Consider the following 17,620-nt stretch of genomic DNA (forward strand, 5'->3'; position numbering starts at 1 on the left):
CGGTCAACATACCTTGGAATAAACGCACTGGGGCAGCACTGGCCTCCATTGATCCGCGTATTTCGTACCGTGTTTCCAATTTCTCTACACTGGGTTTGTTTGTATACTGTTGAGTTTCATGTGTACTTCGTTGGTTGTGGGGTCCCGTCATGTGCGCTGGATGCAGACATGTCTCCACCCTGGTGAGTGTCAGGTGGGCTACTTGGCGCGCTGACTGGGGTTCCCGCCGCATTGCACAGTCTCTCGGCAGAATAAACAATATGGTATGTCCCCAATTGGAGATTGATTATTGTTGCATGGAGAGTTGCATACAGGGAAGTCCTGTTGGGTGCCTTTGTCCATTGTATGGCTGTCTCCTCCTCCAGGCCAATGCACCTGGGAGACGTTGTCTCATCCCCTTAACACCCATTTCATTTCTCTTCTTACTCACCAGGACACCACACATTCGTGTCTACACCAGCCGGTACTGATGCCGTGCAACCTTGACCCTAATGGGGTGAGTTTTTATGATGAATGCTTTCCTCAGCTGCTTAGTTTTAATATGTTTTTAACATTCCAAGTGATACTGACTGCTCACATCACTTATGCCACTAGTCACTTGTGTTTAGCATGCATGAGCTGCATCATGAACACTGTTTGATGCCTTTCGTCTCCATCTCAATCAGAATATCGTGAAATGATACATTAATGTTGTTATTTTGTCTTGCTTTGCAGGTGTGTGTTTAGATCTACAGGTACCACTTTTTAGGGTGCTGTAAAGGTGGTCACTTCCTCACTTCACTTTATTGTGGACCACCAGCAAAAAGTGTTGGTAGATCCTATTTGGTCCTGAAGAATTGCCGTCTAATAGATTAATGGTCAAGAAACATGTTGACATTTTCTACAAGCGAATAAACTTCACATCTTTAGAGTGGAGATGCGTGCCTTTTTTAACTTTTAACTAGGGTAAAACTAGGATTTCATTAAAATTATTTTGAGTGGACCACCTCCCTTATTTTACCCCACATCCCTTCACATCACTATCACCTACACTGATCTAGGGCCCTCACACGCACTTCATCCATCGGCATATGGAATAAAGATCTCCGCCAAGAAGGCCCCATCTCGGGTGCCGATCGGGTATTGCAGCCCCGACCTGATCAGGAGCAGACCTGATGATGAAGCAAGACACCTAGCTGGCTGGGTGTGTGAGGGTCTTTTTCCGAAAGGAGAGGATTCTTCTCTCTACTTCTTTGACTCCACACCACAATGTGGAGCTCATGATTACACACTACCTCCTGCTTTAGACATTAGGAACTGCATACCACTTTTGTAGAGCTTAACTAACGGACATGTATGCTGGACCCGGATAAAAAAATAGCCCGTATCTCCCTCCCTTTGATTCACTAACAAGAAAAATAACCAAGAAATACTTTTGTGAAATGACATGTTATATCCCTATATGCTAATGACTCCCTGATACACCTCCTGAATATGGCTAGCAATTTGTAGTTACCGGTGGACTCTTTGGATGAGTTTGGAGGGATTTTGGGACTTAAAATAAATTGGGACAAACTCTGTAATGCACAACTTCACGTATTACCCTTGGTGGGCATTCAATGGCGGGTTCAAAAGCTTAAAGACTTTGGGAGTGAATATTATCCATGAAGAACAGGGCTTAGTCGATAGCAGCTTTAGGCAAGTGATAACAGCAAGCAGCCAGGCAATCACTCCAGTTTTAGGCTTTGCTTCCTAGGTCACCCATGGGTCATGTTCCAACATCATAAATGGTACGGCCTAGAATACTATATTTCTTCCGTGCACTGCCGACTGTACTTATATAGACCTTTTTCAAGGATCTGCACTCCATCCTAATTTCTCTGATATGGGGCGCAAGAAGACGTGGAGTCTGTATCATAACGGATTATGCCCCCCTTTGCTGGGGATGGACTAGGGACCCCCAACTAGGAGTTATATTATGCGGAAGCCCAGCTTCAGTGGCTTTATTTTTATTTATTTATTTATTTATGCAGTTTTATATAGCGCGGACTTTACCCGAAGGCGTCAGAGCGCTTTACAATAGGAACAGAAATGATACAAACTTAGAACATTACACGAACAGCAGATTGCAAAAGCATACGTTACGTTACATACGGTAAAGTGATCATTGTGACCAAACAAAAATACATGAGGTAGTAAAAATTGTGAGCAACCAAAAATACATGAGGTAGACAAGGTAATAGTGACACTTCTGAGCAAACAAAATACATGAGGTAGTAAAAATGTGAGCTACCAAAAATACATGAGGTAGTAAAAAGTGCACAGGAGGAAAAAGTGACAAGTGTGCAGGCTACAAGAGAAAATAGAGTATAATTTGAGGTATAATACTGCAATATATGCTAGACACTCAAGCACAAGAACAAACGTTACGTAGGCGAAGGTGGCACTTGTGCAAGTATCCAAGGTAAAAAACATGTGAGAGGAAGTAAACCGTGTGTTACAGGGGCAAAGTGGTGAGTGCAAGTTGCAAGAGGGTACCAAACACAAGTACATGGATAATACTGCAATAAAAGGCAAACACTCAAACCACAAGAACACACTGGGAAGGCACTTCCATGGACATGAAAAGTAGAAATTTTCCGTAGTGGGAGGTCTTCCTTTATATAAAAGAGAGGACGTGAATTACTTTTGGAGGTGTCTCTGGAGGAGGAGAACTTTGAGGTCCCTTTTAAAGGCCTGGGAGGAGGCGGTGGTCCGGAGCTGAGGCGGGAATGAGTTCCAGATTCTCACTGAGGTGGGTGGATGTCTTAAGAACAGAGTCCCGCGCAAGATGTTGTAATGATGGGCCTGGGAGACATTTTATTAGTTGACTGGCTGATGGACAAAGGACAAGAGATACTCCTCAGGAAACCTGCTAATGAGGGTAGCAAAAAGTTGCTGGGACACCTATGAACAATCGAAAAGTAGACCGACGCACTCTGAATTGCCATTGTGGTCATTACCAAGTTGCCTCAAGTTAAATGTTAATCACAACGTTCACCCATGGTTGGAGGCAGGAATACTGAGATGGGGGTAACCTTTTTGATAAACAAGTTCTTCATTCATTTGATGTCTTATGTGGGGTGTATTATTGAGGGAAAATATAATTTTCTGTTATGTAATGCTACTACACACTAGCTGACCAATATCTATAGTTCTGTTCATGTGTGTATATATATATATATATATATATATATATATATATATATATATATATATATATATAACACTTTAATCAGTTAATTATTAACTAAATTCTAAGATAGTCAACATTAACAAAAGCCATAAATTAGGCAAATAACATGTTATAAAGGACTAGGAGCAGGTTTTCAATGGAGAAACAATTCCAGCACTGCAGCACATTTCAGTTCAGAATGCCAGCTACGAATTAACATTTTTCAGGGGCACTACATGTGAGATGCCCATTACATCATTAATAATATAAATTGTACTAACAGATCGAAATAACTTAAAGCCGTCGCAAACCTATATGTTATACTGTTGCAACAACGTGACAAGCTAATAACACCACTCAAAACATGGCGGATTTGAAACTATCGAAATACAAGTTGCTGAGGTGCTTGAGCAAGGGTAAGTTAGTGTCAAAAATGCTAGACCAAATTATAAGCAATTACATTTCTTACATTTCACCAACTTGACCTAGATGTGAATATGACATATGTATAAATGGGCCTCTAGCGTGTGCCCTACGTGTCCAGCAACTGAAGATGACTTATCACATAGTGTGGCGGTGTCTAGCCTAATACTGGGGAGAAACATAAAAAACATTCGACTAAGTTATGATAGTATTGCCCTTAACGAGGTAATGTACTGTCTTTCAAACTACATACAAAAGACTAAAAATGTGAATGCTTTTCTGCACCTAGCATAAGTACTAAAGAAAAGTCGTATTGATATGAACCTGGAAAGCTTCCGCAGTCCCTTTGATATCGGACTAGATGCGAGGGCTTGAAAAATGTGTATACGCTGAAATTGAAGTCTTAACTAAATCACAAGCAGTAGGTATGAAAATAAGCAATACGAACTGTGGAATAACTACCAAGAGAAAATAGAAGCAGAATCCTATGTGGTCAGCCATAAACTACTTGACTGGAATTAAATGGCCCTCAAACGTGCAGTATGCTTATCATGGAGGATGGAGAGGTTATGTTGGTATAGGCTAGGAGGCCGGTAGGAGTGAGCTGCTGAATATATGAATCTTATTTAAAGATTTGGGGAAATGGATATATGCTAATGATGATTTGTTGCTCTGAAACCTATGAACAATACAATATGTGCAAGAAGTCTGACATTTACATGACTTTATCTGGAATTTGATTTTAGTTTGTTCAACTGTTTACAAAAGCTGTTGTCATTAAACATAAAAGAAAAAGCTCTTGAACAGCCTGTTAGAAGTTGTAGAAGCAACATATGTACACTGAATTGCTTGTATGTACCAAGGGCAATTGGCTGAGATTTCAATTCTTTCTTTATTGCAATATGCTGCTGCATCTTTATTCTATGGAACTATGTTTTAAATATGGAACTCAACCAAAATAAGCAAAGAAAAATAAATACTTTTGTGAATGCCTTAGATTCTATGTACAATAGCCCATGGACTATCCGCGCTAGGCTGAGCTATTTCAAGGTTTATGCGAGAAGCATTTTCCTATCAAATACTTCATAGATAGAAATAGCTGGGCATTAACAGAAATGTAATAACTTCCATGTTTTGGCTCATTTCAGTGTTTTGCTTTCACAACAAACAAACAAAATCTGGAAAAATAATGATTACCTCCACTCCCTTGTCCAAATACCCTACTACCTCTGGCAAAAAGTCCACAACTTGAAATCAAAACAGCCGCCTACCTTTGGCAAAAACCACAGCCTTACCTGCTCCTCTGCTTTCTAACCATCCAATAAGATGGTCAGTGTTCTGCTTGCTTTACCTGATGATACAGAAGAGGTTGATGTTGGCATTGTACACTGAGAAGTCCAAGAAGACTGCTCTGGTCCCTCTGTCCAGCCACAGGTTCTTCTTCAGGGTGGCGATCTGTGCGGCTGTCGCCTCTCTGGTTTTGGAAAGGTCCAGGTAGTAACCAGCCCCACTATATGTAGCGATGAAGCCCCAGTGACTGCTTCCATTCAGCTGCTTTTCAGTAGCATACATCCAGCTGTTAGTGCAGAAAACAATATTAAAGCATTAGTCAGGAAAGTGGATAATTATCAATAGAAGCAAACTATATATACGGATTCATATTTTAAATTCAGATTTTAAAAGGCTAATATCAATAGTTCTGTTCATGTATATATTTTACACTTTAATCAGTTAATTATTTACTAAATTCTAAGATAGTCCAAATTAACAACAACCATAAATTAGGCAAATAACATGTTAGAAAGGACTAGGAGCAGGTTTTCAATGGAGAAACAATTCCAGCATGGCAGCACATTTCAGTTCAGAATGCCAGCTACGAATAAATATATAAACAAAGTGACAATCAACAACACGGTATGACAGAAACAAGTATTGAAAAAACCAAAAGTTCTGAACTTAGCAATCCTGAGTTATTTTTAGGTTTTGCATACACATGCAATAAACATTACAAGCTAAAAGTAACAAAAAGTAAAACATGACAATAACCAAGTGTTGTGCATATCTTTGAAATAACAAAAAAAGTTTTTTAAAAAGGCACTGCCAGAAGAAAAAAAGACATGAAAATCAAATGGAGGCTGGCCTAGGGTTCCTAGCACTGAAATAGACTACATTTCAGGTAAATGTGTACACGCACAAGAACACAATGCCATCACTCACAGTGAAGAGAGCCAATGGCTGAAGTGGGTTGACCCATTGCCATATGCTGTATGCTGTGACAGGCGAAGCAAAATGTGAATGACACTAGACCAAACCAGTGGATGAAGATGTGGGGCCGAAAGTCCTTCTATGTACATATAGGTGTGTGTGTGTATTTATATGAACTTTTTGGAAAACATGAGGCTGCGAGACAGCAAGGCGTCTCATGTTCAGACCTAAAAAGAGCCAAAGCAATAGCAAAACAGTAATTGGCAAAGCCCATAGGTCTCGCCTATGCGAGAGCTATTGACTTTGGCAACATTTTTCAGCCATGTTATACACCAGTGTGGTTGCTGTGCAGCATGGCTAAAAGTTAGGGGGGTGGGGTGGGGTAGATTTGGGTAGAGTGGAATGGGGTTGTTTGGTGTAGGCTGGAGTGGGGTAGAACTGGGGTAGGGTGGTTTAGAGTACCGTGGGGTTGATTGGGGTAACATGGAGTGGAATGGATAGGTTTGGAGTGGAGTAAATTGTAGTGGGGTATATTGGGGTAGAGTGAGATAGATTGTAGTGCTGTAGAGTGGGGTAGATTGAGTAGAGAAGAGTGGGGAAGATTGGAGTAGAGTAGAGTGGGGTAGAATGTAGTGGAGTGGCCAGACTGTAGTGGAGTGTGGGTAGATTGGAGTGGGGTATATTGGGGTGGAGTGGGGTGAGGTAGACAGGAGTACATTTGGGTGGATTTCAGTAGATAGAAGTTCAGTAGATCGGGGAAGAGTGGAGTGAGGTATATTGGGGTAGACAGGAATGGGTAGATTGGGTAGAGTGAAGTCGAGTGCATTGGGGTAGAGTCAAGTGGGCCATATTGGAGTGAGTAGTTTGAAGAGGGGTAGATTAGGTGTATTAGAGTAGGGTAGTTTGGAGAGAAGTGGGATAGATTGGAGTGGAGCAGGGTACTTGCGTAGGATAGATTGGGTGGATTAGAGTAGGGTAGATTGGAATGGAGTGAGGTAGATTGGGGTACACTGGAGTGAGGTAGTTTGAAGTGGGGTAGATTGGAGTAGGTTAGGCTTTGGTGTAGTGGGGTACAGTGGAGTGCAGTAGATTGAAGCAAAGTAGTTTGTAGTGCAGTATATTGGGCTAGAGTGGAGTGGGGTAGATTTGGGTGGAGTGGGTTAGATTAGAGTGCACTGTGGTAGACTGGAGTGTTCTAGGTTTGAGTGGAGCATGGTATATTGGGGTAGAGTTGGCTAGATTAGAGTGGGGCAGATTGGGTGAATTGGAGTAGGATAATGTGGAGTGGTAGGATTGCAGTAGAGTCAAGTAGAGTGGGGTAGATTAGAGTGGAGTACATTGGAGTGGAGTAGATTGGGTGGATTAGGGCATGGTAGACTGGAGTTGGGAAAACTGTAGTGAAGTGGAGTGATGTATATTGGAGTGGGGTAGATTGAGTTGGGGTCGGGTAGAGTGGGGTGGGGTAGAGTGGGGTGGGGTAGAGTGGGGTGGGGTAGAGTGGGGTGGGGTAGAGTGGGGTGGGGTAGAGTGGGGTGGGGTAGAGTGGGGTGGGGTAGTGTAGCAGGGTTTCCGTTCTCCCACAGAACTGTGCATAGAGATCTAGAACCTCAGTGAGTTAGGATGATCCAAAACTCATCTCAGTGTCAGAAATCTCCTTACCTAGCTAGCTACAGTGTCTCATGGCTCATTATGGAATGATCCATGTCTTAGACAAACCAGAACATGAACTTTAGAATACCTCAGGAATCGTGGAACACATGAACACTCTTTCGTTATATAATCATTTCAAACCAAAACTGAGAGTCAAAGAACACAAGTGCAAGTTTGAAATATTTATTATTCAATGCAAAGTTCTCAAACGCAGTATCTTGTATAATACCAAAATGCAGATTATAAAAATCAGAGTCAGCAGCATAATCACTAATCCATAGTAAGCAAAGGGTGATAGCATGTTACAATGCAAAATCTATAGAAATCTATATCACCTATATTTCGCGCACCCTATTTTAGCATATTATTTTATATCTAAGAAGGTCTCATTCGGGCTTTAGCAGGGCGAACCCATACCTCTAAATGTCAGTAGGAGTAGATCACATCAACAGCTACCAGCTCTCTTCATGCGCAGCACCAAGTGTCTACGTTCATTCCGTGTAACTCTATCTTAAACCCGCGTAGAGCCCAAAATGTTGGCATCAACATTATTTGTGTTATGTCTAATGTGGTGCGAGGATCAGGCCTCCCAGCAACCTTGTGTTAGGTTAATTTTAGAGTGTGCAGCTCTCAGTGTGCAGACAGTTGTACCAAGTGTACCAGGCAAAGCTGATAGCATAGAAATAACATATTATTCTCAAATAAACCACCTCACCGCTTCTAGGGTGAAAGCGACAACAACAAGTATGTGTTGTGTGCAAAACTGAAGCCGAAGGAAAAAAGGCTGTTTAAACATGTAATGCACTCATGCTAACTTAACGCAATATATGTAACGAAGTATCCATATGACACCCCCCCATTGGTCCGAGCACCGTCAAACATAAGGGAGAAGGCAATACTAAATCAGATACAAAAATTGAAAGCAAAGTTCAATAATCTTGAGCTAAAATAAGCTAAAAATATGTATGAATGAATATGTATGAATGCCTACAGTGGCCTCAAGTCTAAAAATAAAAACAAAATTTTCGAACCAAAAGTTATCCGCCAGGTCTCAAAAATATGAAATGTAGGACCAGGCCGCATCAATTCAAATGTCTGTAAGAGAAAAAACAAGGCACTTATCCGATATCCAAAGTCATGTGCCACATCGACGTTATCCTCAGCGACATCACGTGATTGAACTCTCCATCAGCTGAACACAATCCATCCCTCCAATTCAGCGAGGGGAAAGTCATATATCACAACAAAGCACTCCTCCCAGGCATGTCATGATTGGAAAGTATATGCAAAGAAAGTTGCAACAGCCTCCAGTATGAAATCACTGCCATCATCCGAAAATAGTTCAGCAATCCAATTCAGCAATGGGAAAGAACAAACGTGCTCCTCCAGCATCGGATCCTCCTGTAACGTCAGAGGACAACTCGGTGGGTTCACCAGATCGCTGTGTGCCAGAAAGTCATCCGCCGCTGCAGAGATCTCCCATTGGCCCAGAACTCCATTTATCGCTGCCAAGGCCATAACTCTTTCGCCAGAACAGATCAGCTCGTGAGCCACCACGGGACGCATTAGCTGATCAAAATCGACGTCAGGAGCAGTCCTCAAGCATAGGCACAAATCAATGGCCCAATCGAACTCGCAGCTCAGGCAGTGAAACACAGGTTGGACACACGTGAAGTCGGTGAACCGAAATGACAATCTATAGGCCGTGCTTAATGCTGCAAGCGGCAAAGTTCCATAGTAATTGAGCATCCGATTACGGCACAGTGTCAGGAGGCGTTGAACGGCTTCTTGCGCAGGATGGGCATCCATGTTTTATGAAGAAAAACACCAACAAAACGCCAGCGGCTACAGCCAGCAACACAGGTAGTCCGCCAAACAAACTCGAAAAAATAGAGTGGAAAAACGTGGGAATGATACCAAAAACTTTTTCAAACGTAGTCACGAGGCCACTGCTTACCAATTTAAAAAAATGTGCGAGCCCAGTCGTGGAAGAAGCATTAAAAATCTGGTGCACTAGCTCACAGAAATGAAACGGCAAATCAGTATTTAAAAGCGCCTGCACCTCTGTGCGGGTGTTAGCTATGTGAAGGACATAAGTTTCCCGGGCCGAACTCAGGGTCACTTGTTTTTGAGACAAAAGGGCCCTTATTCTGCTTAAACCATTGAACTTCGCTTCCAAGGTTGGAATCCGTGGCCAGATGGAGACATCTGAAGACCCATGCGTGGGTGGGTATAGAACATTCTTGCAACACACCACACGCTCTGATACAGTTACCACATAAGCCACACCAATTAATAACCCACAACATAACTCGTTGTTTAAAAGCAAATAACTACCATTAGCCAATAATGTAAATGTGGGAACCACTGCCGGAACTGGCGTGCCTTTCAAAACACATGCTAAATTTGGGCGGTCCTGATTACAAGAACCGTGTAACTGAATATGTCTGCATATTAATGAATGGTCAGGTGACTGTGTGCATTCCTCACCATTAAGATTCACTTCTTTTCCATCCTTCAGACATCTGTATGTGTATGGTAAGGACCATGCCTCATGTAGGAATGCATTGCCTAGTGGTTCATATCGTCCTATAGCAATATACCGCATACAGTTAGTAAATTTATATAAGGGAAATGGTAATGTAATTAATCCATGAATAAGCCACGTGGCAGCAGTGGTTTCAGCAACAGAGAAAGGTAAGGATTCTAGCTTCTCAATATGTAACATAGAAAATGAAGCATCACGCATTGAAAGCATGCGTTGTTTTTCAGTCAAATTAAAAGGGGCGAAAAGGGATGAAACGTTCAATGAGGTCCAGGGAACCCGACCAGCCTTAAGTGTCTGTAGGGTCCAGGCAAACTGCATTACAGAGCGTAATTGATTCTGACCATGGTATAACGTGGACACTTCATCATGTACAATATCAACAACAGAAGAAACAATATTATCCAATGTGTAAATTCTGGAAGAAAGCATGTTAATACTGTTATCGACCACTGCAAGCACTTTTTCCAAATTTGCTTGATCAATAGCCCTCAGGCGTTTAGCTGCCTCAACTTGTGAAAATTTCCAAATTTCATTGTATACAGCATAAAGAAAGCGTTTAGATCTACCCCTAGCCGGGCCTTTTATAAAATCATTCAGTTCTATATTCTCATTCAAACGTGACAGATGCAGTTTTACTGCAGCCAAAGTGGAATGTTGTAACCAGTTCTGACACAATTTGCCTACTGAATAAGTAGTAACCGTGTGATCTGTTTCAAAACGGGGATCCGGCCTGATGTGTTTAAAACCTTCAGACAAACCCAAAAAACGACGTTGGCAAGAATCAGAGCTTCTTTGCCACAAAAGCCACCCCTCTGGATCAAAACTGGAAATATTAAAGGAGGAATTGTGCAATAGGTCTCGCATCTCACTTATGGACAATGTAGTGAAATTATTCCAACCTAAATATTCTTCCAAATCAGGGATGGTTGGTGCATTTAATTTTTTAGATGTAGCCAATCCAAAACATGTTGTCTGGGAAATAGTAGAATTTAAAAACAACATGTGATTCGGGATGAGACATGCACGATGCAAAGCCTCAGTGCCTTGTACCTGCCAATCTTTGGTACCCCAAACCGATTTAAGGTCAATAGCCTCCTTCCACAACTCATAGCCATCTACAGCTAACCTGTCAAGAAAGGACTTTGAATACAGCAATTTTGTATCGGTAAGTCTGACTTTGGACATGAATTTCTGTTTCACTTTAAAATAAAACGACTCAGGATTTGATTGATTAAAATCTGTAAAATATAAGTATTTTCCCAGAAATGTACTCGAGCTTCCTTGTAAAGGCGCAGGACAATGTTCCCACTGTGTGTAGTTCACCGGAACCCTCCCGGAACTCGTTTTGTGTAAGAAATGATTTCCATAATGTTGATAGCAAAACAAATCACCATAATTAACAGAATCCAAGTACAAATCCTCAGCATCAAAGGCCGCATAATATTTCAAATCAGAGAACAATGCTTCTACGGCCTGAAGATCCCAATCATCAGAACGAATATTTTGCTTAATCACATCTCCCATGTTTACTCTAAGCACATTAGGAACATTAATAACTTCTGTGGGGCCATGTATCTGAAACCTAACCGCATCCCACACAATCCCATCAAGGACAGGCCAAGCAGTAATCTCTACTGTATTTAAGTCTCTTTTTAGTCTGTGTGCTGAATGTGAGGAGGAAAGAGGGGCCAATGTTCCATTAAGGTACCGAATTCCTGTTCTTTCTTTCACATAATGGCCATCGATCAGGCGAAAAAAATAAAACACAAAACCAATTGACATAAAAAGATAAAATGAAAATAGTATCAGCCAAATGTATGTCCAAGGCGGAATCAGAAAATGTTTTTTAAACAACGTGGCATATTTTGCAATAGTCGATGGTTTCTTTGAAAGTTCCGAATCAGAGTCAAAAGAGAATCTGGACTGGTTAGCCAAACGTGCTTGTAAATCGGACATAGCTAAATCAGCAGGTTCTGCATAGGTAAGCTCATCAATGTTAGTAACAGGAATAGTATTTAATAAAGGACTGGATATAGCAGGCATCTCGAGGGACACCTCCTGATCTGCACCAGATGTAATAGCCAGCACAGAGTGCCTCACCATGGAAGGACAGGATACAGCCGGTGTCATGCTATGAAGAATCGGCCACCCTGTGTGTCTTGACATTGTCAATAGAAATAAATCTGTTTTCTTTACGACCTGGAAGTGGTGGTAAAATGACTGTTCTTGTGCCCTTCACTCCAAGGACTCGAACCGGTGCTCGAGATGAGGGACCAAATTCTTTCTTGTTATCGATCTTCTCTCGAACCAGTTCTCCAACTTGGGGTAGCCAGCCAACTACCGGGATCTGCAACGCATCATCCGACGTGGAGGGCAAGTGTTCCTTAGCAAGACTGTCTCTGGTCTTTTGTAGATCCTGTAAAACATTGCAATGTTCATCTACGTCAAAGGCCGCGGCCTGGGCCTGGCAGTCTGCACCATCGAGGTCAGGGACGTACATCTTGATACCAAAGAGCATTTCGTATGGGGTCCGCCCACCCAGAGACCTTCTAGGGAGATTATTAAGCGCACGCTGCACGCCATAGAGGTGGGTCAGCCAGTTTCTACCAGTGCCTATAACTCGGGCTGTCAAAGATTGCTTTAAGTCGCGGTTCATTCTTTCTACTACAGAATTGCCCTCAGGCCTGTAGGGACTTGAAAACTTCACCTGTACTCCCAACGACACCATAGCATCCTTATACGCCTTAGAGGCGAAAGCCGGACCCTGGTCCGAATGGAAAGCACCACAAGCAAAGATTCCCACAAAGACACGCAAATCCTTAATGACAGTTCGCGAATCAGCGCTTCGATGCGGCCATACCCACACAAAGCGTGTGCATGAGTCAACTGCTACTAAGATGTATTTATACGCAGTATCAGAAGAAAAAGGACCGCAGTGATCCAAATAAACACAACCAAGTGGTTTATTAGAGATGTACAACTGTGTCTGAGGCGGACGCGCAGCAGTAGAAGGCTTGATCTGCTGACAAATGTCACACATAAGGACATAATCGCGCGTCTGTTTGTACAGTCCCCGCCACCAGAACCTCTGTTGTAGCTGAGATACAGTGGCTGAGACGCCCGCATGCGCAAACGCCACACCTTCATGAGCCGCTGTAATCAGAGAAGCTCTGCGATCCGAGTTGGGAACTAGACGCTCTCCAACATCAGGAATTTTCACATAAGGAACCTTATCGGGACTTAAGTGGTATGTGTACTTCGAAGGGAACCCCGTAGGATATTTACCTCCCTTCTCCGTGGCAGCAACAGCCGCCAAGATGTCATCATCTATTTTGCTCTTGGACCTTGTGACTGCCGCGACCAAGTATTTTGATACCGCTGACTTCGCTGCTTCATCAGCAAGCGAGTTGCCAACAGCGTGGACCCCCACGCGCTGGTGGCCGAGAGTATGAATCACAAACACGAGCGGCAGTTTCTCTTTAAGTTCCGCCACTCGGACCCAGATCATTTTATGTTTTATTGTGCTACCCTTGGAATCACGAAAATCATTCTGAATCCAAAAGAACAAGTTCTCATTATAAGACTGGACACAGTAGTAAGAATCACTTACGATTAAAGTCGTCACACAAGGATCAGCGTACTCCAATGCGAGCATAAGAGCACGAAGCTCTGCTAATTGTGCGGTGCAGTCCCCTAGTGTTTGCGTGTGCACAACACTGGACTTGAACTCATCGTTCACCATGGCACCGACTACAATGGCGCAAGCGGAAACGTAGGCATGTTTAGAGCCATGCGCAACCTGCGCCGAACCATCAGTGTAAATGATACAATGGAAATCGTCCAACGGCCGCATCGCTAAAGGAGCAGGATGAACAAATTCATACTGTAAATACTCCTGCGACCGTAAAGCGGCGTCAAAAATAAACGTGACACCCTGGGATGTCAAGGATGTAGCCCACTGAATCCACCGAGGGTGCAAAGCTTTAGAATTCGGTACACTGGCTTTCGTGACCGCCTCCAAGGCAGGACACGGGGTAACAACCAACATGCGCTTTCCCTGCGACAGGGCACGTTCCTTAAGAATTGCCATCTGCACAGCCGTTAAAACTTTCTCCACAGTGGAAAAACGCAGTTCAGCCGAAGTGTACAAGTGTGACTTGTAAGCAATAGGTACAGTATCCCCTTCATTAAAAGTCAGGTACGTGAAACCCACCGTCCCAGGGATAATTCTTATCACCAGGTTGGTCTGGTTATCACGAGTCTGTAAGTAGTCAGAAGCGAGCAAATCAGCCTGCAAAGACTGCAGAATGGCTGAATGCTCAGGCAGCCAGCATGATTTGGAAAAAGATGGTTGTACCAAGGCATATAGAGGCTTGATACGTTGGGCATATTCCGGAATGTATGTCCTTCCGAAATTTAAAAAACCCAGTAAAGACTGTAATTTTTTCAGTGTTGTCGGAGAGCGCAACTGCGCGCATTTCTCCAGGAAGTGAGGAGCCAACCCCTTTCCTTCGTGGTTAAGTTCATAACCCAGAAACAACACTGTGTACTCCGCAATGTGTGATTTTGCAAAGTTAAACTTGTAACCCATGTCTGCAAAGTTACAAATTATGCTATTTACTCGACACAGATGCACCCAAAGTTCGTCGTCTGTGAGATAAATGTCATCCACATACGAACATGCAACTGGATCGAAGCTCTCCAAAAGAGAGACTATGCGGGCAGAAAACACTCCAGGACTATTCTTATATCCCATTGGGAGTCGTTTAAACATTTTTTGTACGCCGCCGCACGTAAAACTGGTCCATTGGGAACTTAGACCATCTAATCTATGTGCATAAAAACCATTGGAAATGTCAAGCGTGGTTTTGAACCATTTGCGCTCAAGACTATTCACTAGGGCAGAGCCGTGAGTATTCTGTACCGCACAGTTACGGCAATGCGAGTTCAAATGCCGGTAATCCAAAACCAGACGATATGAGCCGTCCGGCTTGTTAACAGTAAAAAGGGGATTATTCATTGGTGACACACACGTTTCAATTACACCTTGATATTCCAATTGTTCAAGGATAGCCGCGACCGAAGCTTTAGCTTCACGCCGTATGGGATACTGGGGTTGTGGCTGCGGCTGTGACCGTAAAGGAATCTCATGGCTAGGGGACAATTTATCCCAGCCACACTGATTTCGGTACACAGCCGGCGCAAGCGCCAGAGCCCACTCTTCTGCAAAATGCAGCGCTTCCACTCTCGATACAGTGTGCGCGAAACTGGGGAGGATCACCTCCTCCCCTCGCGGAGCTGCGAGAACAAAAGGTGGGGGCCAGTCAGCCTCCGAAAGCAAAATGTCATACGTATCCGAAAGATTTTCCCAAAATACCCCTTTTACAGTTCGCTGCATGTCACCTTCAATTAACAGGACAATTTCAAAAAGCCTTTCAGGGGGAGCAACATGTGTATCAGCCGTTTCAATCACAATAAAAGTTTCAGTCGCTGTCACCTTCAACAGTGGACGGAGGGCCTCTCTCACTATGGTAATCTCCGCCGCGCTGTCCAGCAAGGTCAGAGCCCACGTCAGATTCCGAAGCCGCGTTCTCACTATCTGGGGCTTATCGATGCGCCGTTAAGGCTGCGACTTTCTTCTTGGCAAACTGCGGTCTCTTTGGCGTAGAGTCGTCCCGCTGATCCCCTTCACTTCGCGTGCGGGGCTGGCCACGTCTTTGCTGGCCACCCCTGCCCCTGCCGCCCCCTCCACCACCGGTTGACGGAGCCGATGAGTCCTGAAAGGAACGAGGAGAGCGTTGGTCAGAAGCCTGAAATCTCTCAGGCGATTTAATCGTCGCGCGATCGCGCAAATCATAAACTCGATCTGACTGCGCAGGCTGCGAAGGCGTAGGACTAGAAACCTGTGTCTGCTGTTGTTGTTGCTTACCCTGATTCTGCTTTTTAGGCCAATTTTGTTTTTTGGACTTGGGTTGTCCACCCGTTTCCGAAGACTGTCCCTGGGGCTGCTTCTTCTCTTTTTCAGAAAAAGCCTTTAAACCCTTAGAAGTGCAGCCAACCATTTTATAAGCCGCCACAATAATTCTTGCCAGCTGACGGGGTTTCTCGGCATCGGGAATTAACGCCAGAGCATTGGCCACCTGAAAGTTCACTGCATCCCCCTTGACATTTGCAAGGATAAGACCGCAAACCGTCTCAAACGAGCCGCTCAGGCGCATACCCAATTCAACCGCCGACTCTGGTCCGTGGTCATCCTGAACACGTTTAAGGACCGCAGAAAGGTTTGACACAGACGGGGTGCCATAGCACCTCGAGTAAACCGCTGCAAAAGTCTTACCCCATGTTTCACAGTCAGCAAGTTCAGGGGCTAAATCTTTCGGCAAACTAAGCGTAAGAATCCGGTGTTTTTCACCCGGAGTCGTATTAGGAAACACAGCTTCCAGCTGGTCGAATTTCTCGGCAAGCCAGTAAGGAAAATCATCCTTATTGTCTGGCTTTCTGCCCATAACGGAATTCACCAAGACAGGACTGATTTTCAAACCAGCCTGTTCTGCCCGAAGCTGCGCACCTGCGGGGGCTGCGCCATGAATATTACGACCAATGTAATGAACAAGCGCTCTAATCACTCCAACCGCGACATCATGAAGACGCCGCAGGTCACCCACATTACAAGTGGCGCGATTAGGATGAGGAGTAAATCCACCCAAAGCGGGCCAATTTGTGCCCGGAATGGACAAAGGACCTAACCTCGGAGCCGTCAAAGAATGGGGTAGGGCGCCACCAAACCAAACTCCGTGCTGCCAAGCGTCGATAGGTACTTCCAGTGCCCTGTACGGAGCATAAGCCGCCGGTACATCCGAGGCAGTGTATGAATGGAAGACACCCGAATTAGCGTCCACTGCCGGAAATGTCACCCAGGAATAAAACAATTCGTACGGGTTCGCATGTTCCGCACTCACCACCAGAACCACAGCCAAGCCTTCCGCCGGGACATTATATGCCCGCAAGTGGTCGCGAACCGCGACTCGGCTATGCTGCGCTATGTCCACGGCCATGGTAGCACAGGAAGAGAAAAAAGACAAAGAACACTTTGTAGCACAACTGGGTAGTAATTCAAAGAAACCGTTTTTAGAAGAATTCAAGCTTGAAAAGACCTATTTAAAAAATAGGTAGGTTTTTCCGACACCACCGTTTACCGGAAACGGGAATGAAGGTGTCAAGGTTTGAATGATATACTACTCGAGTGTCATGTTTAAGGCCAACCAACGTATGGGCGCCATGTAGCAGGGTTTCCGTTCTCCCACAGAACTGTGCATAGAGATCTAGAACCTCAGTGAGTTAGGATGATCCAAAACTCATCTCAGTGTCAGAAATCTCCTTACCTAGCTAGCTACAGTGTCTCATGGCTCATTATGGAATGATCCATGTCTTAGACAAACCAGAACATGAACTTTAGAATACCTCAGGAATCGTGGAACACATGAACACTCTTTCGTTATATAATCATTTCAAACCAAAACTGAGAGTCAAAGAACACAAGTGCAAGTTTGAAATATTTATTATTCAATGCAAAGTTCTCAAACGCAGTATCTTGTATAATA

The 17,620-nt window shown here is 43.8% G+C and overlaps 1 protein-coding gene across 1 annotated transcript in view; it reads right to left on the reverse strand.

The window, feature by feature from the left end:
- PKD2 (polycystin 2, transient receptor potential cation channel) overlaps positions 1-17,620 on the reverse strand; it is a 226,531-nt gene that overhangs the window by 77,942 nt on the left and 130,969 nt on the right. Inside the window, exon 5 of the mRNA XM_086961972.1 lies at positions 4,968-5,192. Coding sequence (XP_086818098.1) covers positions 4,968-5,192 — 225 coding nt within the window. The remainder of the gene's footprint in view (positions 1-4,967; positions 5,193-17,620) is intronic.

The sequence above is a fragment of the Lissotriton vulgaris genome, chromosome 3_1, assembly GCF_964263255.1.
Source record: "Lissotriton vulgaris chromosome 3_1, aLisVul1.2, whole genome shotgun sequence".
NCBI classification, from domain to species: Eukaryota; Metazoa; Chordata; class Amphibia; order Caudata; family Salamandridae; genus Lissotriton; species Lissotriton vulgaris.